The sequence below is a fragment of the Pteropus vampyrus genome, unplaced genomic scaffold (genome assembly GCF_000151845.1).
Source record: "Pteropus vampyrus isolate Shadow unplaced genomic scaffold, Pvam_2.0 Scaffold167, whole genome shotgun sequence".
In the NCBI taxonomy this organism is placed as follows: domain Eukaryota; kingdom Metazoa; phylum Chordata; class Mammalia; order Chiroptera; family Pteropodidae; genus Pteropus; species Pteropus vampyrus.
In genome coordinates, this window is record NW_011888948.1 from 4623172 (window position 1) to 4648407 (window position 25236).

At 38.4% G+C, this 25236-nt stretch overlaps 1 protein-coding gene across 2 annotated transcripts in view; it reads left to right on the forward strand.

Moving 5' to 3' along the window:
• Positions 1-25236, forward strand: part of RUBCNL (RUN and cysteine rich domain containing beclin 1 interacting protein like) — a 36821-nt gene that overhangs the window by 7464 nt on the left and 4121 nt on the right. For both annotated transcript variants that reach the window (XM_011370366.2, XM_011370365.2), the window contains exons 2-11: positions 3499-4112; positions 6888-6964; positions 7444-7648; positions 11517-11615; positions 12071-12131; positions 12694-12826; positions 15325-15470; positions 16465-16529; positions 22150-22388; positions 23307-23368. In XM_011370366.2, coding sequence (XP_011368668.1) covers positions 3593-4112; positions 6888-6964; positions 7444-7648; positions 11517-11615; positions 12071-12131; positions 12694-12826; positions 15325-15470; positions 16465-16529; positions 22150-22388; positions 23307-23368 — 1607 coding nt within the window. In that variant the 5' untranslated portion in view covers positions 3499-3592. The remainder of the gene's footprint in view (positions 1-3498; positions 4113-6887; positions 6965-7443; positions 7649-11516; positions 11616-12070; positions 12132-12693; positions 12827-15324; positions 15471-16464; positions 16530-22149; positions 22389-23306; positions 23369-25236) is intronic.

Here is a 25236-nt window from a genome sequence, read left to right on the forward strand (position 1 = left end):
ACGGTGAGATGCACTTTGAGAAGATGCCAAGTATTGCTTAGACCCACATTACCTATTTATTGCCTGTCGGTACCTGAAATATGTGAATGTTTGTTTAGTCACTATCTTCCCTCTACCAGAATGTAAACTGGATGGCAGGAAGCTTATTTTAGTCACTACTGTTACCCCAGTGCTACCAAAACAAAAACAATGCTATTTGTTCAATTGAATAGCTAACAGACTACAAGCAATGTGGCAACAAGCAACCAACAAGAAACTATACCACGGTATCTTACAGATGATCTGATCTGAAGATCAAGAAATGGAGATGTTGACCTTCTATCACTAAGGCCTGGACTTTGTTCTCAATCATTGCTGTCTCCTCTGTGTGTCAATCTGCCTCTTAGAGAAACTTATGCTCCAACTTGGCTTGTCATCCTCTCTCTGCCAGTACCCAGCTGTGACCTTGGACATGGCTTTTAATCTCTGTGGGCCTATTCCAGCTCTAGAATGTTCTCATTTTATAATCTGGCAAAGCCAGCAGATGCTAGTTATTTGTGTAAAGCAAGAACACCTTTCTAGAAGGAAGTGGAGCAAGCACTTGCTTCGGAAAATTACTTTTTATAAGGAAGTCTGGTTTTGCTCAATGCAATTAAGTCAATTTCATATCTAGGAGGCTCATAAATGACATCATTCTCTTTGAACTATTGACTTTAATCTGTTTATTAAAAAAAACACATGGATCACTATTACTTATCACTTGTTTGAAGGTTTGTTTTTCATATGATTTCACATCTGTCATCTTCCACCACAAAAACAGATATGACATAAAAATAGGTTAGCATGAGCTATGGACGCAGAACTAAAATTAGACCTAATAAGAGAAAAGATCTGGCAAATGAAAGCCAATAAAAAGCAATATGAACAAAGATGTTCATTGCTGTATATTTTTTAATAGTGAAAAACTAAAAATAAATTTCCATCAATAGGAATCTGGGTAAGTAAATTACGATACACTTATACTATAGAAAGTGGTAAGACAGTTAAGAAGAATGACATGATATATACCCTCAGAACATATTATTGAGAGTAAAAGAAGGTAGGTTATAGAGTATGTCCAATATAATCCCATGTGTGTGTATAGAAAACAAAGCATATCTTCAATCTGACATATGTACATTAATTCATAGAAAAAGACCTGGAAGGAATAAAATGGTTAGCAATGTTATTCCTAGGAATGAAGTAGGGTTGGTGGATGATGCAATAAGAGTGCTTCACTTTTTACTCTAGGCTTCTGTGTTTTTGGCATTTTATAAAAACATAGTCATGGTTTCCTTTGTAGTTATAACACCCCAAATTATTGGAGAAGAAAAAGACTTGTGGCGAAGAGAAATTGGGGTGTAAGGTGAGATTTGCGGTCAGGAAAAGGAAGATGAGCACTTCAGGGTAGCAAGTTCTGCCAGTTGCCATCGTATCCTGTGACATTTTGTGAATGGTGATTTGAAGATTGTCCAGTGTTTTCAGGATGGCGTATATACATATCTGTATCCAAAAGGTATGACCTAGAATCAAGAAAACCCAAGGATTTTTCATAGAATTTTCACATGTATCTTTTTTTGGTCTATTTGTAAGCATTGGATGAGAAAATTTTCATATCTTTAGGAAAAATGGATTTAGTTCTATCCTTATATGAATAATGCTGCCACAGTAATAGAGCAGTTATATCTACCATAGAAGTTGTTTCTCTAGCTCATGATTTTATTTCTACTTTGTTGGATTTGTTCATTTAGTCTATAACTTTTATTGAACCCCTGTGTGCAACTCTGTGACCTTGCCAAGGACAAGGCCCCTGCTCTCATGGAGCTTATAGTCAGGGAGATGGAGAGGAATGACAGTAAGGAGCCAAAAAAATATCAGGAAGTGATGTGATATGGAGTAACCAGGGAACTACTTTAAGAGAGGTAGTTAGGCAAGAGAATGAGGAAGTAATTCATAAACCAAGGCAAGCAATAAGCTAGAAAGGAGCCAGATGAGTGATCATTCGGGGAAACAGCATTCTAGGCAGAGGGACTAGAACAGCATCATTAGGGTATGCAAAAGCTTGTAGGACTCAAAACCTTGCTGCGTGGTTAGGACAAAGAAAAGTAAGAGAAATCTGCAAGATAGGAACATGTCATGCTGTAAGGACAAGGTAAGAATTTTGGATTTTATTTTAGATTTGATGGGACTATCGGAGTCGGTGTGGAGTGGCGGAGTGTTGATTAGGGGAATCTGACTTAGGTTTATAAAAGATCTCTCTGAATACCTCCTGATTATAACTAGACAAGTAGAAGCAGGGAAACCCATTGAGAAGATAGCAGGAGATCCAGGTGAGAGAAGATGGTGACTTAGACTTGGGTGGTAGCTATAGTTAAAAACTTGCTAATGGGTTACAGATATGGAAAGATAGGATCAGAAATGACTCCTAGATTTGTAGTGTCAGCTACTATAGGCCTGTTTCCTGAGATGAAGAAAACCTGGAAGGAACAGGTTTGGGGTAAATCAGTGTCTCCTTTTGGGTATCAGGTAGCCATGCCTGCTGGACAGATGTCAAATAGGCAGAGATCCATGTGGGAGCCATCTACATACATAACAATGGTATAGAAAGCCCTGGAACGGACTAGACACTCACCTTCACTCCATACCTTTGTACTCTACCCTTCATTTAGGCTAAACTCGCCTAAGCAGACTGTCTCTACCCCTTCACCTTGCTAACCTTGCTTTTGCTGTTGATGGTTGCTTTGAGCTTTACAATGTGAAGGACAGTGGGAGAAGATTACATGTGCTGGGCCTGTAATTACAGTGATGAGAGTGCTTCTCATTGTGTAGCTCTTGACATTTTAATCATTATCTTATTTACTAAAGCTAAAAACTAAGCTTAAAGTGAGCGGACCATTTTTAAGATACATTCTATATTCATACTGTGTTCTTTAGATATTGTAAGCTAATCATAAATTTATATTGTTATTATAATGTAAGTATTATAAGCTAATGTAAGTTACATGAAACAAAGTTTTTAGTGCTATTGTCTGCAGTCTCACAGGCCATTGTCTACTTTGTTGAAACACAAACTAAATAAAAATAAACTATGAAAATGTGTCTTTATTTCCAGATTGTATTCCTATTTTGGGTTTGACATTTAATTTTATTGGAATAATGCGTGGATGTTTTATATTTTATATGTTTTATTAGCAGTATCTTCATATGACTTTACCCTTATAATAACAATAACTTTCAATTATTTTTATGCTTTGAAAACCCTTTCCTACCCCAATACCCCCTATGTTGGCTGCTAGTTTATGCCTGGTTCGTTTGTTTGTATGTTTGTTTGTCTTATAAATTCAAGAGAATATATTTTGTTGTTTAGGGTGAAGTGCAAACTTTATTTTTTGTTTTTGTTTTTTTGCCTCCTTAAAGGGATTTGGAGTTAAAAATATGATTGAGCCCTTATTTATCTTGAATGATTCTTGCTCACTGCAGATAAGCTCTCCAGCACTCCAGCCGACCACATAGTGAGTTCAAGGCCTTAATCTAGTAGAACAACGGAATTTACATCAGCCCTGAGCCTGGAAAGATGGTGTCACAGTCTTCGGGCCGGGAGGATTCTCTTGTGGACCCCTGGGAAGGGGGCAGTGAATACCCTGGCAGCATTGATGGTTCACCCAGACTCCTGGACACTGGCCACCCCGCTTGCCAATCAGACCTCAGGTTCACGAGGCACAAAGCTACCTGGATTAACCCCCAGTGTGTGCAGCAACCGCTGCAGGATTTGCCCCTCCAAATGCCAACAGTGGGCAACAGTGGCAGCTACTTTGTGGGGGATGGAGCCTCTCCCTTGGGCCCTTCACCATTGTCTCTTGAATACTCTCTGGTGGAGACAGTATTGTCGAAGGACACTGTGGGTTCCGTGGGAAGCTCAGGTGGAAAGAGCAACAGCTTTTCTTTTACTGCAACACAAGAGCGGACAGTGCTCCCAGGATGCTCTCCTTGGATGTCTGTGTTCACACGCTCCAAGATTTTGGCAACTTCCCCACATTCTGAGGCTGACAGTGCTTGTTTCACACCTTCCCACCTGCCAGTTTCCACTGGTGAAGGTAACTTTAGTCGGGGACTTCCTTCATTCCTGTCCGTTCACACATTTGCTTTGTCTGTGTTTAAAGGTCTAAAGCCTGTCTTACTGTCTTCCTCTTAAGAAAAAAAGATCGTGGGTTTCCACTTTGACCAGAAGCCAGTGCAGTAGCTCATTTAATATTGTTTTAGGCCCAGCCACCTGCACCATCATAGATGGTGAAATCAAGTATTTCCTTTCTCCTTAGACTGCAGGGAAATGTCATCTTAACTCAGCTTAGTTGATAATCAGTGCCATCTGCCATCTTTGAGCTGGTGTGGGCCATCAGGAACTTCCACTCATTGTCTGCAAGGGAGAGCATTGTAAGTGCTCTCACTTTGCTATACTGGTGGAAGGTGTTTCCAGACAGAGTGGGCTCTGTTGCACACCAGTACTTACGAGGAAATGAACTTGTTTCACCTATGTACCTGAACAAAGTGTGACTAGAAAATAACTAAGATTTAAAAAACAGTAACCACAATTCCCCAAAGGCTATACAAAACCTTTTTCTTTTTCTTTCTTTTTTTTTTTTTTAAATTAAAACAAGGGCTCCTACGTCTATGAGGTAATGAATATATTCCTAAAATACTGGAATACCTGAAAGGAGATAATCCATTCAAAATGCCACTAAAGAGTCAATAAATTAGCTATTGTTCTTAAAATTTGTAGCATGCTTATTTTATTTTTAAATATTCATTGTTATATTCATGCTTTGAGTTAATTTCTATTTCTGTTAAAATAGAATAGAATAGTTCTATAATATAACAGAATAGTTCTAGGTCAAAGTCAATGAAATTTTATCTTTCCTTTTTTTCTTTTTTTATTATGGTGACACTGATTAACAGAATCCCATAAGTTTCAAGTGTACGATTCAACAGTAAGTCATATATATATTGCATTGTGTGTTCACCACCTATAGTTAGATTTCTTTCTTTCTGTCACCACATATTTGACCCCTTTTACCCCATTTACCTTCTCCCTTCCTCCACCCTCTGGTAACCACTAGTTACTTACTGTCCATATCCATGAGTCTCTATTTGTTTGTCATGTTGATTTATTGCTTTTAGATTTATATCTCACATATAAGTGGTATCATGTGGTTTTCAACTTTTTCTATCTGACTTATTTTGCTTAGCATGATTATCTCGAGGTCCATTCCTGTCACAAATGACAGTATTTCATCTCTTCTTACAGCTGAATAATATTCTATTTTATATATGTACCACCTTTGTCCTTTTCCTGGGTAAAAAACAGGTACCCCAGCCCCTTTTGTCCAAAGACAATGATTCCCAGCGATCTCGCTAAGTACCTTTAAAAACAACTCAGTCTTTTGTGAGTATCTCTTAAACTTGGTAAGGGAATTCATTCCATGGGATTAAAAAATAAAGTCCTGGGTGATTGAGTTCCTTCTTTCTTTAGTATGGGGCAACAGTGGTGAGAAAGGCATTTGTCACTAGGTCATGGAATTTTCCTATGATTGTTGCATCTCAAGTAACAGCAGCAGGGTTTTCTTTTCTGGATAATGTGGTAGGTAAAGACTACTTTAAGCTGGTAAGCACATCCTGAGGCTGTCAGAAACAATTCTGCTCTTCCTTCTTTTGCATAGGATCTACATATTTACAGAGCACTTTCGCATTCTTAGCTCCTTTAATCTCCTAATAGATAATTATGCCAATTTAAGGGATGAGGAAATTTTAATGTGATGGCACAGCTGGTGCATGGAGAACTGGAACTGGAATCCACACTGTCCCATTCTCTGCTTTTTCCTCTATACTCGGTCCAAAAACTGAGCTTAGGGTTAAATCCAGCCAGCTTCCTGATTTTTACAAATAAAGCTTTGTTTTGTTTATAGCTACAGTGACAGAACTGAGTAGTTGGGACAGATGCTGTATGGACCTCAGATCCTACAGTATTTACTACCTAGTAGTCTTTTTCAGAAGAAGTTTGCCTACCCCAGATGGCTTCTGAAGCTAAGAGGTCCAAAGTTTTCCATGGAACAGTCATTTTCTTGAAGATGAGGCAAGGTATTTGAGTAATCTGCTTGTCTCTCTGTCACCTGAGAGTTGTATATAATTATCAAGACATCTGTAGCATTTTGTTCTAATTTAGCAGTTTGGGACAATCCAGTTCTTATGGCTCTCACAAAAATGTTTTACCTTAAATGCTTCAATAAAAATACCATGACAAATCATTCGTGTTTTGCTGGTGTTCATTGCCAGTAATGGAGTGGCTTAGGGTATAGAGTGGATGAGTCAGCAGAATATACACTCTGTAGTTTCTTTCTGTTTTTGATTAGAGAAAGACAGTTTTAGGGAAGCAAATCTGACATTTTTCAGATATTTTGTTTCTGCAGACAGGAAATTTTGGGTCAATTACAGTGAGTTATAAAAGTGATTCCATAATTCTTATGCCTTTCTTCTAAACTGTTCTTTCTCACTCTTCTCTCTCTCTCCTTTAGGTAGTTTCCATGACCCTCTTCTCTTTCTACCCTCTTTGCCTCATTGGTCTTCTTCATTCCAGTAGTTCTTCCATGTCTTCTTTGTTACTCCAATAGCCTCTCATAGAAATGATTATCATTAGGCAATATCTGCAAGTCCTACCATCAAAAGGTCATTCTTCTTTTGACATACTAGTTTATTCTACAATTGCGCTATTTTTTTTTTAAATGAAACTTAAAAGCCACTCCCTAGAATTGTTTTGTTTTCTTAGATAATCTTTGAACTTCTTTTGCTCCATTTTTAATAACTTGCTGTATTGGCAGGTGCTGTTCAATTCAGTAGAAGAAGCATTTCTTTGAATTCCTTCTCACAAGAAACGTTCCCTGTTGATATAGAAAAGGTAACTATATCTTCTTTTTCTTTTCTTTTTTAAACCACAGAGAGTGTTAATCCGTTAGATAACACTGTTCTGATTTAAATTTGGAAATTTCACTTGATAAGGCATGACAAATAGGTTTCATTTCAGCATTTGATTGGTAGAGGCTGCTAGAAGCCCCAAGCTGAGAAGGGTTCTGAGGCAGTGTCAGTGCTCAGCTGGAAAGTCTGCCATGACTGATGAGTGATGTCAACCATAGAGCCACCACCAACCTAGGATTTTATATCACAGGGAGTTCAGCTTGGGTTGTCTGTTGATTATAGTGGTGTCTCTGGAAGATACAAGCTATGCTTTATATAATGACATATGATAATTCAGTTAAATGAACACTTATGCAATAACTCCGCTTAAATAAAGCTTCTCAATTTTTTAATCTTATACCTCTCAATGGAAAAAAAAGTTGATTATGCTTATATTTTAACCGATAATTTTATCTTCTGCAGGAAAATGCCCACTTTTATGCTGCAGATATGATTATATCAGTAATGGAGAACATGAAGTGTAACATCCTGAGTCAACAGCACATGGAGAGCTGGAGTACAGAAGAAGCCAGTGGGTCACTTGGGAAGGATCAAGCTGACTCCAAAGTGACCTTTTATAACATAAAGCAAGAATCTGGATCTTCTACTTCTTCAGACAGTGGCTATGGTGAGGCAAATATGAGAAAGTTTTATGCTGTATTCTCCACATACATCTTTAAACCCTTCATCTAAGACTTCTTGAGTAATTATCATCTTCACCGTTTCTCCTATTGAGGCTTGGCATTGGTTAGCATGCTCCACTCGGTGGTTAAATCGGTGTTGTTTTTTTGTTGTTCTTGGACTTCATCCTACTTTTCCTTTTGGCAGTGGCTGAAGTTTTCCCTCTTCCTTTGTTTTCTGTCACATGGTATTCTCCTAGCTCTTCTTCTTTTTCCAAGCAATCCTCTTTCCTTCATTCCACAAACAAGGAACCTGTGAGAGGGGTGTTGGGTGTAGGGAATCAACAGACAACAAGATGTGCTCATTCTCTCTGGGAGCATCAGGGGCTGGAGCCGAGGCTGAGGAAGCTGTGTGGGCTCACTTGGGTAGCAGAGATGGGGACCCAGAGCAGCTCGCCCTATTCTGGGATCCAGGAACTCCTTCCTGGAGAGGAGGTACCTAAGCCGAGCACTGAAGTTAGAGCTTGTCATTTTCTTAGCATTTCCTAAATGTGAGTCCTGCTTCAGTCCTAGATTCTTTTTTTTTCTATATTCACTTTCTGGAGATTTTATCCACTGCAACATTTTTTCATTATTCTTGCTCTGTTGACATCTCTCAAATCTGTTTTAAATTCTGCTCTTCTCTTCTAAGTGCTTATTCCATGTGGCAGGGACCTGTGGAGCATGTCCACCTGAATGGCCCCCAGGATCTCTAACTTAACATGTCATCACTATCACTCCAGCATAAACCCCTTTCTTAAAAAAAAAAAAAAAAAAAGATTAAAATCTAATGCTTGCTTTTCCTTTTGACTTCCTTTACCTAGTATCTTAATCAGCACCCTTTCAGTTAAGAGGGAAGAACTCACTCTCTGTGGTACATATGTAGCACAATGCCTGGCACAAAATAGGTGTACAATAAATAGTTGTCGAATGCACCACCTAGCTCAAATTAAAAGGAATTTTTTTAATGATATAGAGCATGCTCATTGAACCCAGTGGTGGGAAATACATAACTGACCAGTATAAAGGCAGCTCTGGCATCTGTGTTTTCTGGGGCTTCATGGCCTCTCATCAACTTCTCTTTGTGCAATTGCTTCATTCTCTGTTTCCCACAGCCAGACTTCTACCCCACTCTTAGCATCTGGTTTCAGCTTTGCCCTCTCCCTGATTTCTGAGCCAGGGCCTCACAGCTCAACCTAGTCTTGCAGGACCCCAAGTCCAGGTTCCCAGGGAAGAGCACCTGTTAGGGCTTGCTTTAGTTAGGTGTCTACAGCTGGTCAGGCTACTGTGGCCTGGGGAGCCAGGGGATGCAATATGGACCATCATGTCTTTTGAGGCCTCCAGTGGGGAAAAAAGTCATGTGGCTGGAAAAGCAGTGATTCAAATTTCAGCACACTGAACTCTGTTTTGACTCTTCTTCCTTGTGCCCCTGTCCCCCGTCCTGTTTCTAGTTAACGAACAAATTGGTCTTGACCTCTCAGAGATAGCAACATCCTCTCCATCTGTTCCCTATCCATGCCTTTACCTGGACCACTGCAACAGACTTCTGTAAGAACTGCATTTATGTCCTTCATACATATCTGCCTTTAATTTTTTCTCTTTGCTTTCAGCCTCTTTTACTTCATTGATCATACACACCTATGTTTCTAGAACACAACTTTTAGTCCTGTTGGGTGGCCTGTTGAGTTTATCCTGAGTTTTTTAGCTTTGTGAGATCCAGCTTCTTCCTCTCTTTCCAGCAGGCATCTCCTGCCATTTTTCAGTGTTGTGCCACAGGCTTCAGAATACTTGCTGGCAGATATTTCTCCTAAGCTCCTGCCTCTCTCTCTTTACTTTAGCTAGACTCTCCTGGAACACATTAGTTTCTTCATCCTTCCTATTCTTCAAAAGCAGCCTCCTGCCACAGGCACTGTGACATGCTTCCTGATTTGTCTTACAGGTCACGGGTACCATTCATGTGGAATGAAATATAAGTTGTGCTCCAGAATGCTCTACCTGCATGGCTCCCCTTGGAGTTGTGCGATGTGGAGTCCTGCCTCTGAACTGCTTAAGGCCTATGCGCTCAACCATGTGTTCTTGTTGTCAAGTGTGTCAGTGTCTCAGTTCCTAAAATTCTTTGATAGATAAGAATTTGTCATATTTGTATTTGCATTCAGCATAGTACCTTGCCTGAAATAGATATTTTGTAAATATGTGTTGAATGGTTGAGTGGATATTAATGTTTAGCTGAAATTTTTAAAAATATGAATGTTAAAGAAGTTTAAAAATATTTCTACCACCCACATAAAATATTTACCTTTATTAAGTATCACTCTTATGACATTTATGGTGATAGATGCTACTCTATGAGGTAGGTTAGTGTTCTTCAAATTGCAGGTTGGTCATGAGAGCATTAAATTAAAAGAAAAACAATAGAAAGTATCAGTGTGCTCTTCATTTAGGGTGAGCAATGCTTCTGGAACTTTTAAATTTTTTATGTTATAATGTAAACTGTATGTTACTGTGGGTCATGGTCAAAAGAGTGTGAGAAACACAGAGGTAGGTGAAATTGCCTCCATTTTGTCTGTGAGGAAACCGAAACTGAGGTGTCGATCATCTCTGCTTACCCGGCTGGGCTGGACAGTGTGGTGCCAAGCCCTTTCTCAGAACCTCTCGGTAACCTATAGGCTCAAATATTTCCCTGAACAGCTGTATTCATGTCTGTTTATTCAAGTGTATTCAGTTTCATAGTAATTATTACTCATATTAATGCAATTATACCAATAACATGATTATAATGACACTATTTCATATCTAGTTTTTCATGTTATGGGTTTCACATTTTTCAATAATGGTATTTCTTGAGTTAATAGAGTGATTTACAAAATCAACTCCCTATTATTTGGCATTTAAGTAGCCTTCAATATTTTAATATTTTAAATAGACTGCAAATAACCCATTCGTGATCAAAGCCTTTCTCTTCTATTATTTTTTTTTAAATGACATTCTTAGGATAATCTCCCAGACTAATGTTAGGGATAGAAAAGTATGAACATATTTGTATTAGTTTCCTAAGACTGCCATAATAAAATGTCACAAACTGGGTGGGTGGCTTAAAACAATAGAAATTAATCCTCTCACAGTTGTGGAGGCCAGAAGTGAGAAATGAAGTTGTGGGAACAGTTAGTTCCTTCTGGAAGCTCTGAGGAAGAGTCTGCTCCATGCCTCTCTCCCAGCTTCTGGGGATTGTTGGCAACCCTGGATGTTCCTGGGCTTCTGGACACATCGATTCCAATGGCTGCCTGTACCTTCACGTGACACTCTCTCTATAGATCTGAGTGTGTTCAAATGTCTCTCTTATGACACCAGTATTTAGGGCTCACCCTAATCCAGCATGACCTCATCTTAACTTGACTACATATGCAAAGACCTATTTCTAAATAAGGTCACATTCACAGTTTCTGGGTAGACGTGATTTTGGGGGGAGGAGAGTCAAGGGGAGCACTGTTGAACCCAGTACAGTGTTTATCTTGCTAATATTCTTTACCTCACTGTGAAGGTGAGATTGTTGTTCTCCCCTCTTTCATTTTTAAAACTTTGTATTATGAAAATTCTCAAACATATATAAAAGTAGGCAGATTACTCTTATAAATCCCCATATACTCATCAGTCTGTTTCTCTTAGTGAATATAAGAACAACACAAAAATAACTCCTTGTATTTTTTAGTTATTAAAGCTGAATTTTTAAATATTTTTGAAGTAATCTTTTAGCCCTTTTTATACCCAATTTCTCTATATTTGGGTGTTGAAAATCATGTACTTTTCTTCTTGTTAGTGAAACCCCTTTCCTTTCTCTAGGTTGTGCTGTGTTACAAGTTAGCCCAGTTAAAACACCTACTTGCTGTGATGTAGTGAAAGAGGCCTGCAAATGTGATTTTGATGACTTCGTTATTATAGGTAAGATTTGGAAACTCATTGGATATGACCAGGTACCTCCTTCCTGTCCCCTCCACATATTAATGTGCGTCACAAGTAATACCACATTACAGTAGCGTTCAGAGAAACTTCTTCCAAAGTCAGATTATGTCCTTAACATAAAAAAAAAAGTCCTTCTTTCAAATATCTTGATAGTGAATCTCTCATTTCACTTGCAGAATTTAATGCAAAAGCAGATATTTATTATGGTCTGATACCTGTTTGGAGAAATTTCAGATGCGTATATTTTAAAATCTCATCTTTGGTCATTAGTTGTAGTCTAATAATAGAAACCCAAAAGAACTTGAAGTATGGAGATACTGAAAGTTGGTTCTTTCTGAAGTGTAGGGAGCAATTTTTATGTTCTTATAAAATTGACTGTGATTAAGTAAAACAGACTTAAAGACTTCTCTACTCCTTCTTTTATTTTCTCACAGAACTTGGAGAGTTTAGCAATACCACAGAAACCTGTGGATGTACCTGCAGCTCCTCTAAGAGGTATTTCTTTTCAATGTCCACTTGCACACAGGTCCCTTTGCCATCGCCTCTGAAGCACTGTGAACTCCGGGCCTCTGACAGATCAAGTTCAGCCAGTTCCAATAAGAAGGATTACTACATAGAAATGAAACAATTATCACTCAAGTTTCTACAGTGTTTTTAAAGTGTTTAAGACTTTTGTATACATTCTTATTTAATCCTCATGAATAGGCCAGATGGAGTATTTTAAAACCCCATTTTATAGATGTAGAAAATGAGATTCTGATGGAATGTGCCCCAGGACACAGTGCTGTTAAATAACGTGTAGGACTAGAACTCAAGTCTCTAAATCCAGTGCTCTTTTCACCATACCTCCCAGTCTTCATACCCTCAAGAAATAAAAGCTGCTGTGTTGAGCATGGAGGAATTAAAATGAGTAAGATAACATGGTTGATGCATGGCCTCTTATATGATGCCTCCTCTGACTTCTAGGGAGAGGGAAGAATAATTGAAAACGTAAAGAAGACACTTAACTTACTTCTTATGAATAGTTTTATTTTTTTTTACATCTTTTACATTTCAGTGTCATTTATGAGCCAAACTTCAATTCTGCTGAGCTAATAGCCAAAGAATTGTACAGAGTATTCCAGAAGTGCTGGATGTTGTCACGAGTTAATTATCAGCTGGCTGGTTCCCTGAATGCATCTGGCTCAATAGTAAGTATCAAAATAAGTTGACCTTGAATTATAAGTTCCTAAATTCTCATTTTGCATGCTGTTCACTTCAGACATGTATGTGTTTCCTTGTGTGGTCACTGGGTGTTGAGGGAGGACTCAAAGGGAAGGATGAATCTGACATTTATTGATGTTTATTATGCACCAGGGACTATGCTCAGCAATTCGCATTTTAATCCTCATAAATATCCTATTAGGTAGATGCTATTTTTATCTTAAAGTGTTAGTTCCAGACCCTCAGCAGGGCTGGTCAGTGGTAGAGCAGGCGTTGTGCCTCAGGCCACCTAATTTGAAAGTCCAGGCTGCTTCCCTGTAGAACACTCTGCCCTCTGACAGCATACATCCTCTGGTAGGAAGAGAATTTTGTGGCAAAGGCTAACATAGGGGCAGGCAAAAAACACTCTGGAAATGCAGGGGAAACCAAGGGCAGTTGGAGCAAAAGTGACATGGAGGTACATGGGGTGTACATTGAGCTGAGTGATTTGGTGTAGTTGGATAACATGTGTTTTGTGTATCTGTGTATGTGACCTGTACCTCCCATCCCCAACCTGGGGTACATATCCTTATTCCCAAATAGTTAGCCAGCTTGAGACTTGACCCATCTTCTACCTCAAAACATGCCTTAATTGTCACTGAGTGGAAATTCATTTCTTCATCAGTCGTAAGAGCTGAGACCTGTGTGTTAACGGAACTCCAGTCACCTCATCGATAAGTTTTTTGGTGCCGTGACTTGGACAGCAACTGTAGAGGGCCCGTTTACAGTCATGTTTAGAATGAGCACCGGGAAAGGTGATGTCCGTGTTCCCTAACTTCAGGAGAGATAAGAGAGTCTCCAGCCAAGATTGATGAAGTTTGGCTTGCTTACTGAGAAAAAAGAAAAAAGGATCTGAGTCCACAGTACCAAAAATCTTACCATTGTGGTGATCAGAGTTCTGGTAATACGCAGGTCTCAACTCTTATCACTAATGAAGAAATGAATTTCCACTCAGCGACAGTTATAGAAAGTATTGTTTATTAAAGGCACATTTTGAGGTAGAGTGGAGCCTAAAACTGGCTGATCACAGGAAATGAGGATACATACCTGTGGGGGAACAAGTTACAGCCAGGGAAGATAGAGAGCTGTAACCCCAGAGGGAGGGCGGGGTTGGGAGTGGGGCGGAATGTCTGTGTTATATTAGGGTGAAATGGGTGGTTACAAAGGCGTTCTTAGGTGTTTGGCAAGTGAGCTCATTTCGATTGACACTTGGCTGCTATATAACACTTTGCCTAGTGCGCATGCGCTTACCCAGAATTCAGTCTATTATAATTAGATTCATGAATTTCCAGGCATAGTCGTGGTATTATAATATCGATATAATGAGGTTGAGATTGTGGGCCGGTTAGGGTAGTACCTTCTTCTCAAGCGTCTGTGGCTGGATTAAACCAGCTATAGTTTATGGCCCTCCTTTCTTTTGTTTCTGGGAATGCAAGAGGGATTCTCTAATTTCCTATAAGGTGTTTTTTGGGCGGTCTCTAGGCTGGGCCTCCATTCCTTTGTTCCCTTGTCACTCTGGTCTGACTAGCTACCTAACAAGTGTGGTGGGCAGAGGAGAGGGGCATGATCTTCCTAGGAAATAAGGCCTGAATGATAGTGGCCCAGTTATGTAGCATGTAAAATGCTAATCTGAGGAGTTTGTATTTTTAAATGCTAATAGGCAAGTTTGATAGTTCAGAGGAGAGCTAAGCCGAGTAATGGTTTTTAGCCCATTTCCGGGTTGCCCGAGAATTCTGTGGTGCTTACAGCTGCAGCGTTTACCCCAAGATAACTTGTGGATTACAGTCCTAACTTTACCCCCAAGTTTGCCATGAAATATTTCGCTTTTATTATTATTTTTGCATTGCTCTAGTAGATCAATAGTCTTTGGAAACCGATGACATTCTATTTATAGCATTCTGTTTTTAGTAGTAGTATTTCTATTTACAAAATATAGTAATTCTCAATCGCTGAACATGTCAAATCCTAGAAAACGAAGCATTCCTTATGTGTAATTTTAAGTGAACTCCTGCAGCAAGCTGCACTTTTTTAAACGGGAAATGGTTTAAAGAGCTGTTTCTGGGGAAGTCTGACAACCACAGGGCTTCTGATTGGCAGCATCTGCCAGCCTATTGACTAAGAAGGGTAAGGTTTCTGCTATGCATAAAAGCATTCCAAGTAAGTGACCTACTTACAGTAATTTTGAAGTCTAGAAACAAATGACATAACAAAAAAAACTAAGGAACTAAGAAAAGTTATCTCAGCTGGGTGGTATTTTAAGCAATTTTTCTGCGTACAGCTTTAGATCCGTGAAGGGTTCTTGCCATGTCCTTTAGTTCAGTTGAAAGCAGTTTCAATTTTTCATGATAAATTTTAATGTTGGAAACACATTTGAATGCTTTTTAAATTTCAGTACCTGAAATATGCTTGTTTAAGTTGTTCCTAAATCCCCTTTTGTGTTATGCAGGTTGTAAGGGAAGAGAGTGACCAAAAAGACTTTGAATGCAGTGTGGATAAAGTAGAAGAAATTGAATTTAAGCCAAGGATCAGAGGGACAGAAGACTGGGCACCCCCTAGATTTCAAGTCATATTTAATGTTCATCCACCACTGAAGTAAGTCTGGGTAGCTGCTTGGGGCTCCGATCCAATTAAAACAAGTTGTTAGGGTTCCCACCTGACTCTTTGTAGAAGTATGTGAAAGAAAAAAAGTACACTGAGGAACAAAGGAAAATTTGTTTTAGGAAAAGGAAAGTTGGGCATATTTTTCTGAGTTAGCTTTCTTGGCACCTTGTTTTGATAAGTTGAGTATTTACCCTTAAGTACAAATATTATATAGCAACTGAAAATTAAAATAGGCTTAAAGGAGATTTTTTTAAGTGGCTTATATTGAATCTGAAAAAAATCATCTACGATAATTTTAACAGACAAGACTACTTTATTTTTTATTGAAATGTGAAATAAAAATCAATGGATAAATTTTTTGAAAAGGAATATAATCTTGAGGAGAGCTCCTGTAGTTAAAAGGCATGTGATATTTTTATCGTGACCATTTTTGCTGACCCTAAACTATAATAGAATTTTGCAACTTTCTTTGTATTTCTAAATCAATGTGAAATTGTGGCACTAACAGTTCAATAGAAAACACTTCAGTAGACTGTCTCTTACTGGAAGCGTTGTATAGTTTTGTCTTACATTATCTCTTATTCATCCAAATTTCTTTGGATCCGTTTGTGAACTTCCCAGTGCATCACCTTTTGTTATCTCGTCTACCCAAACTTTTTCTCTCTGCATTACCCATTTCTAGTTCTCTCTGGAGAGAGGATCCTGTTCATGGGCAGTGAGAAGTCTTTCAAGATCCCTGGTGGAAGTGTTATTTCTGATACTGACTTCTGCTTTGGTGGTAGCAGGGACTATTATAGGATCCAGAGACTCCAACTAGAAAACTCTATTGAATAATTCTATTTCTTTACCAAATGAAAAATGACATTAATTTGGCCCCAAGTCAAGAAAAGAATCATGATGTTGATTTAATCAGTGGAAAAAATAAATAAATAAATGCTCCACTGGCCTTTTCTGAAATTTAACTGTTATTGTTTTTCGTACTCAGGAGAGATCTTGTGGTAGCAACCCAGAATTTTTTCTGTGCTGGCTGTGGAACTCCAATAGAACCTAGTAAGTATGGAAAAGGACTGCCTGCTTATTATGCAATGACAGGGCAGAGGAGTAACAAAGCTGGGCAGCGCTTTGATTGTGTGGGAGGTATCTTTGATGAGAAGTTAATAGAAGAGCTTCATAACATTGCCCTCTTTTTCATGAAGAGGCCATCATGACCTTTAGCGCTATGTGACTAGCCTCTCAGTCTCATCTCCTAGTTGCCTCCCCATTGGGCACTCAGCTCTTGTCACATGGCCTTCCTGCTGGTCCTTGAAGGTGGCAAGCTCACTCCCAACTCAGATTTGCATTTGTGGTTTTCTCTTCCTGGAATTCCCTCCCACCAAGGCTAATTCCCTTATGTCTTCACATTTCACTAAAAAGTTATGAAATTTTTCCTGGCTGCCCTTTTGAAAATGTCCACCTTGCCACAAACATACACATGTATGCATCATATTACCTTCCTTCCTATTTTTCATCCTAACACTTATCTTCCTAAAATACCCTTTTAGGTTTTACTGCTTTTATTGTCTGTCTTCCTCACTAGATTCTAAGTTTTATTCACTGCTTTATCTCCTACTCCTACAAGGGTACCTGGCACACAGTTGATCCTCAAAAGATAAATTTGTTGAATGACTAAATGGCTTACCACAGAACTGGCCAAACTCTTCTGACAGGATTTGGGATAGTGACCTGAGGGGATCATTTCTGTGCCTGCTGAGGCATAAGCTATCAGGCTTGCCCCAGTCGGAAATGCAACTTGCCCACTTGGGACTGGAAATCACTTGTTTTGCTGTGAGAGTGTCCATAGGTCTGACATGGGGAAGACCAGGAGGAGGAGATTTGCTGAAAAGGGTTCCCATGTAGGCCTTTGTAGGCAGTCTTGGAGGAAAGAGATTCTGAGGACCTACACCTCAAGAAAACATAGAAAGCAGAAATCTATCTGGGCTTCCTTCAAGCAGTTGGATGATAATGCCTGCCATGTATCACAGCTGTAACTAATTTTATTTAAATAATTCATCTTTCCAGCGAGTTTAGTAGGGATCATGTCTATTTGATTAACCATTATATTCTGGTGTCTCACTAAATATTGAATGTACAATCAGAAACCATGAACACATTCCACTAACTTTTTAAGTACTTCCCTAAGTTTTTCAGATATGGAGATGTATGCCTACACTGTTGATAGAATCATGATCCTTCCCTCATGGAGCTTGCTTACAGGAAGATGTAGTCATCAGCCAAGTAAATAACAAGAATGATGCATGCAACAAAAGAGAAAAGTCAACTTGTGCTATGTGATTTACTGCAAGGGAACTTACTCTGGGCTTGGAGGACTGGGAATAAGAAGTTTTGTAAGGAAGTGATTATCCATAGAAGAGTGTGTATGTGTGTGGGAGTGGGGAGAGGTGAGAGATGGAGGGGAGTCACTATGTGCAAAGGGCCTGAGGCTATTGCAAAGAAATCCTGTGTGACTGGAGAGGAAGAATGAGAGGAGAAAATCTGCTGCAGAGGTAGACAGAGCATATATTATGGAAGTATTATCAATCATGTAAATAATTTTTGGACTTTTCTTGTGAAATTTCTGTAGTCCTTAGGATAATTATTAAAAATTATTTATTTTGAGATCATTTTAGACTTATAGAAGAGTTGCCAAAATAGTATAGACATCCTGTATACCCTTCACCCAGCTTCCCCTAATGTTAACATAATAAGCGTAGTATAATTATTAAAACTGAGAAATTAGCGTTGGTAAAATCCTGTTAACTAACTATAGACTTTATTCAGATTTCACTAATGACCTTGATCTGTTCCAGAGTCCAATCCAGAATTCCACACTGAATTTAATTTTCATGTCTCCTTGGTCTCCTTAGTCTCCTCCAGTCTCTCACACACCGAGACACATGAAAAGTGAGCAGCAGACAACATGACATTTTACCCTTTAATACTTCAGCATGTTCTAGCAATAAGGTTTATAAACAGTTATCACACCAAACAAAATAACAATTCTTTAATATTGTCTAATAGTAGTCCATATTTGTTGTCTTAAGATGTCTTTTATAGCTAAATTTTCCATCTAGGTTCCAACCAAATTTCATCCATTGCATTTAGTTATTTCTCTTTAATCAGCTTTATTCTAGAACTGCACTATCCAGTATAGTAGCCACTATCTTCTGTGGTGACTTCAAATTAAATTTAAATTAATTGAAATTAAAAATCCAGTTTTTCAATGATGCTAGCTACATTTCAAGTGTTCAATAGCCATATGCGGCTAGTAGCTACTGTATTTGACAGCACAGATATAGAGCATTTCCATCCTCACAAAAAGTTCTATTGGACAGCTCTGTTCTAGAATTTTTGCCTCCTATTTTCTTTTCTATGACATTAACTTTTCCTAAAAGGAGAAGAATTGTGTTTTAGAGCAGAATTTCTTAGCCTCAGTATGATTAACTTTGTTGTGGGGTACTGTCCTGTGCATTGTAGGATATTTAACAGCATCGCTAGATATCACTAGCAGCTCCCCATTGTGACAACCAAAAATGTCTCTAGACATTTCTAAATGTCCCTTGGGGTGAAAAATCACTCCTGGTTGAGAACCACTGATCTAGGGTGCTTTGTTTTGTTTTGTTTTAATTAAAGGAATGAAGAAATCAAAAGAGATAGACATAATTTATTCTGTATTAATAATACAATGCTTAGTATATATTCAATGAAATTTGATAAATGAGTAACTGGATGTTAAAATGTTAGGATTTTAGATGTTAGGGAAAGATGAATTATATCAGAAAATTTATAGGCCTTTTCTGTTCTCTTTTCTCTTCCTATCTTGCTAAGTTTGATCAGAAATGTAGAGTACAGGAACCAGGGTATACCTCCCTTTTTGCTCATTTAATATAAAATATATCAAGGCTCTATCATTAGCAAATTAATACTCCTTATCTACCACATCAGAGATCTTAATCCAGAGTGGGAAATAGATGCAATACAATAGACTTTTCAAAATTTCAAATTTGAGAACTCAGACATAATTACTAGGTACTTAATAAATTCTTAACAAATAATTTGTCAGCCCTAGAAACAGGTCACATAATTAATTCAGTTTCATAATACCGTATGTATGTATGCACTTGCACTTAATTCTCATTATTCACAAATTCCGTATTTGTGAATCCACTTGCTCCCTAAAATTTATTTGTAACTACAAAATCTACACTCACAGTGTTTTCACAGTCTTTCGCAGATATGCACAAAACACTGAAAAATTAGTCACCTGAAATTTGAGTTGCTCGATACCTGCGTTTCCATCTGAAGTTGAACAAAGACATGCTTTGCCTTCTTTGAGCTCATACAGTAAACAAATCCTTTTGATAGTCTATTTAGTGCCTTTTTAAAAAAAAAAAAAACACAAAAAACATTTTTGTGCCTTCTGTTGGCGATTTCTCTGTTTAAAGGGGCACCAAGCATACCGCTGAAGTGCTATCTAGGGTTCCTGAACACAAGAAGGCTGTGTGATGCACCTTACGGAGAAAATATGTGTACTGGATCAGCTTCCTTCAGACATGAGTGATAGTGTTGTTGGCCCTAAATTCAATGATAAGAATCAACAAAATGTATTGAGTGCCATGTCTTTAAACAGAAAACATACATAAAACAAGATTATGTGTTGATCAATTGATGAAAATGTTTTGAGAGACTCGCAGGAACCCAATTCTGTATTTCCCCAGAAGCAATGCTTCAGTATTCACTAATTCAGTGTTCATGGCAACTTTACAGAACATTAACTACTACAGATAGTAAGAATCAGCTGTATTTATTTGTTCGTATTTAAAAATCAACTCTGAGTGTGACCTAGGTTTCAGGATAATTTGTTGCAAGTGCATTAGCTCCTTGCCTTTCTCTTCCATTGAATGCGGCAGAGGGGGTGTGGGATATGATGGCTAAAAGTTGGAGCTTCCCCAGTCCAGACTTGAGTTGGAATTCTGCTTGCCTGCTTATTTTTTGTGTGCCTCTGGCATGTGATTTAACCTACTGTCTTGTGCTTTTATCAGTGAAATGGTGTAAGTAATAGTCCTGACCTCAAAGGGTTTGAGCACAGAATGATATAGCATATGTAAGATATGTAATCAGTGAGTAACACAGATCAAATGTTCAATAAAGTCTTGCTCCAGTGGTCACTCAGACCTCGTTTATTTGTAAAATGGTTATAGGGAAATTATATTTAGAATCTACAGTATGCTGGGTACTGTGGAAGCTGCTTTTCCATCATTATTTCATTTAATCCTCATAACATGTGTCAGCTAATTTGAGCCAAATGGTGAATGATAAATATGAACTTCAACTCATGCTAGATTTACCCTAGGAGATTTAACTGAATTGCTTTTTTCTTTCTTCACCTGGATAATAATAGGTAACCAGGTGTTTGTTGCATTAGTCTCTATATCTTTTGCTTGTCAATATATTTTGTTGGAGATGTTTCCAAAAGCAACATATGTTCATTTTAGCAAATTAAAAAATGCAAAGAGCAAAATTCCTTTCCTCTACGCTCCAGAATTATTTGCTGTTGATTTTTTTGTAGGGGTCCTTTTAGACTGTATATGTATTTTTTAAAAAACAAAATCAAGGTCACATGATACATACTTGTTACTGTATGTCCACTGCCTATGCTCTCCATGTATTTCATAGGCTCTGGCATTTCACTGTGGATTGCATCACACTTATTTAACAAGTTGCTTCTTAATAAATATTTAGGTTGCTCCCCCAACCCCTTCATCATAAATGTGCTATGATGAACACCTTTCTGTATCTCCATGTGCGCGTGTTAGCATTTCTGTCTGATGTCGGAGCATTAAGATTCATGCTGCTTGGTTAAGAATTGAAGCATATCATACAAGTGTCCCCCTCAGAGGTAACTCTCCTGTTAGCACTGTGAGTGAGTGCCCACCCCTCTACACCTCACCAGCTCTGGATCCTCTAAATCTGTGACAATCTGAGGCAAAACCAACTATTTCACTGTTTTAATATGCATGTCTTTGTTACCGAGATGGAGTGTTTTTCACATCTTTACTGCTTATCTGCATTTCTTCATTCTATGTATTGCCTATTCTTATCCTTTGTGCATTTTTGTATTTTTTTTCCTCACTGATTTATCCAGGAATTCTTTTAGGTGCTACTTCTAACAGTGTATATACGGTGCTTTACAATTTAAAAAGCACTTTTCATATGTATGATATCCTGTAATCCAGTTTGTAGTTGCCTCTGTGGCTTCAGGACAGTCAGCGTGAAGAGACTCTAACTTGCCCTTTGCCTTCCTGCCAGTGAGAGGCAGAGTCTGGACTCCCACCAGATGTCCAGACCCCAAATCTCATGCTCTTTTGGCTACACCGCAGTTTACAATGCCCGTTTCCCAAATCTAGCCATATTTTGGACAGGTTCTATTTTTCTGACATTGTTCCACAAAAACAAAGCTCATGAATGGCCATGATTTAAGGCTTCCAGTCCCTGCCAGGTGCTTTCCCAGCTGCTATGAAGTTGAATAAGCAGCAATGCAAGCCTTGACCCTTGGGTGGAATTGGAGGTGGGGCCACCGAGGTTAGGTTTTCTACATCAGCTGATTTGTGTTCATCCCCTATGTGCTCTGCAGAGTTTGTGAAGCGGCTCCGGTACTGCGAATACCTAGGCAAGTATTTCTGTGACTGCTGCCACTCATACGCAGAGTCCTGCCTCCCTGCGCGGATCTTAACTATGTGGGACTTCAGGAAGTACCACGTCAGCAATTTCTCCAAATGGTTGCTGAACAGTATATGGCACCAGCCCATTTTCAATTTGCTGAACACCAGCCACAGCCTGTATGCGAAGGCCAAGGAACTGGACAAAGTGAGGGTGAGCTGCTGCCTTTTAGGGGGAAGCCAGTCCAGTGGCTGAAAGGGTCCTGCTGCCGCAAATGCACATCACACCATCAGAGGGGATCCAGACACACCCCTGAGGGGCGGATGGAGTTTATGCTTCAAGGCCCCAGGTCTGCTCTGGCGCTTGTGAAGGCCCCATGCCAAATTTTATATTTATGCATGGTTTTGCATTTATACATATCTTTTAAGTTTTATTTATAGTTTTTAAAATAAAAATTGTATATGTTTAAGTGTGCAACATGATTTGATATACGTAGTGAAATGGTTACTAGTCGACTGATATAGCCATCTCCTCACACGGTCACCCTTTTGAGTGTGTTTGTGTGGTGGGAGCACCTGGCATCTACTGCTAACAAATTTCCAGTATTCAAGTCAGTGCTGCTAATTGTAGTCATCACACTGCACATTAAATCTTTAGACTTATTCATCCTACATAACTGCAGCTATGCGCCTTTGACCAACATCTCCCCATTTTCCTCACTTCCCTGCCCCTGGGGACCAGCATTCAACTCTGCTTCTATGTATTTGGTACCACATATAAGTGTGACCATGCAGTTTTTTTCTTTCTATGTCTGGCTTATTTCATTTAGCACAATGTCCTCCGGTTTCATCCATATCATCGCAAATGACAAGATCTCCTTTTATACACAATTGTGTGTTTTTCTTAAAGCCTCAATGTCGTATAAGCTTCAGGATCCACAAAACCTGGATCCATCCTGGACCTTCTGTGGATCTTTGGACTCAGTCATGAACCCCTGCTATATAGACTTCAAAGGCTCGTTTGATAGAGTTGTAGCGTTTCAAGTTTAGAAATATCATTTAAATTTGACATATACATTTCCAGTGTCCTTTATCATAGTTAAATTTTGCCCTGTTTGGTTTCTCACATTAGGAAATCCAGGAGCAGCTATTTCATATCAAGAAGCTGTTGAAGACCTGCAGGTTTGCCAAAAGGTACTACCATTGGCTGAGACAGTCTGGGCATGTGAGTTGGGAGAAACCAATAACCTCCACACACTTGCTAATCCTCTGTGTGCCTCCTGGTCTGGCTCCTCCAATACACAGGGCATCTTAACACAGTACAGTTGCCCATTGGTGTACGTGGGACATTGGTTCCAGGACACCTGTGGATACCCAAATGCTCAAATCCCTTATATAAAATAACAGGGGCTTTGCATATAATGTATATTTGCATATAGGCTACAACAGGGTATGTTTACATATCAATCATTTCATTTGCATGGATTCAGCATAGTGCATGGCACATGGCAAATTCAAGTTTTGCCTTTTGGAACTTTCTGGGCTTTTTTTCCTCAAAATTTTTGATCTGTGTTTGGTTGAATCCTTGGATGCAAAACCCAGCCCACAGATCCAGAGGGCCAACTTTAATTGCCTCAGGTCTCCTTGAGAACACAGACCCTCTCTTTAAAGTTATCTTTTTATTATTATTATTATTTTAAATTGTAGTAAAATAAACATAACAAAATTTTCCATCTTAACCATTTTTACATAAACAGTTCAGTGCGGTTAAGTATGTTCACACTGTTTTATAACCGACACTCACCATCCAATCCACAGAACTCTCTATCTTGCAAAACTGAAACTATGTCCATTAAACAATAACTCCCCAGTCCCTTTCCCCCCAAGCCCTGGGTGACCACCATTCTACTTTCTGCATTTATGAATTTGACTACTTTAAAGTACATTTGTGATTTGCTTGTTTCACTTAGCATAATGTCCTCGAGCTTTGCCCAAGTTATAACATGTGCCCTAACGTCCTTCTTTCTTAAGGCTGAATGTATATACCACATTTTGTTTGTTCATTCATCCCTCTTGGGTTGCTTTCACCTCTTGGCTGTTGTGAATAGTGTTGCTGTGAGCATGGGTATACCAACGGCTTTTTAAAAACCCTTAATAGAAAAGTATGTTGAACTTTTATTGGCTGTATAGTATTCTAGACCATAATTGTCCTATTACTGATAGATTTTTAAATACCTTAATATTAAAATGTTTTAATATCTTCATAGATATTAAACCTAATAGATTTTAATAGATATTTAGATATATTTTTAATGTGTTTTATTATTTAAAAAACTAGGTTTTACTTAGTGTAATACTCTCTAGGTTCATCTATGTTGTCACAGATGGTAAGATTTCATTTTTTATGGCCAAATAATATTCTATTGTATATATGTGCTACATCTTATCCAGTTGTCTATCGATGGACATAGGTTGCTTCCATATCTTGGCTATTGTAAATAGTGTAGCAGTGAACATATGTATGCATATGTCTTTTCAAATTAGTCCTTTGGATTTCTTTGGATAAGTGTGATTGCTGGTCATATGACAGTATTTCGAGGAACCTTCATACTGCAAAAGAAGTCAAATAGAGAAAGACAAATACCATATGATTTTGCTTTATGTGTGGAATCAAAAAAAAATAAAAATAAGCAAGTAATGCAAAAACAAACTCATAGATGCAAAGAACAAACTGATGGTTGCCAGGTGGGAGGGGCGTTGGGAGGATGGATGAAAAAGCTGAAGGGATTAAGGAGTACAAATTCGCAGTTACAAAGTAGTCACAGAGATGCAAAGTACAGCATAGGGAATAATATAGTCAATAATATTATAATAACTATGTATGGTGTTAGGGGAGTATCAGAGTTATTGGGAGGATCACTTCATAAGTTAAATAAATGTCTAACTACTATGCTGCATACTTGAAGCTAACATAATATTGAGTGTCAACTATAATTGAAAAATTTTTTTAAAAATTTAAATTCTAGGTTTTAGCTGAATCTCTGCCCATATCCATAGATATA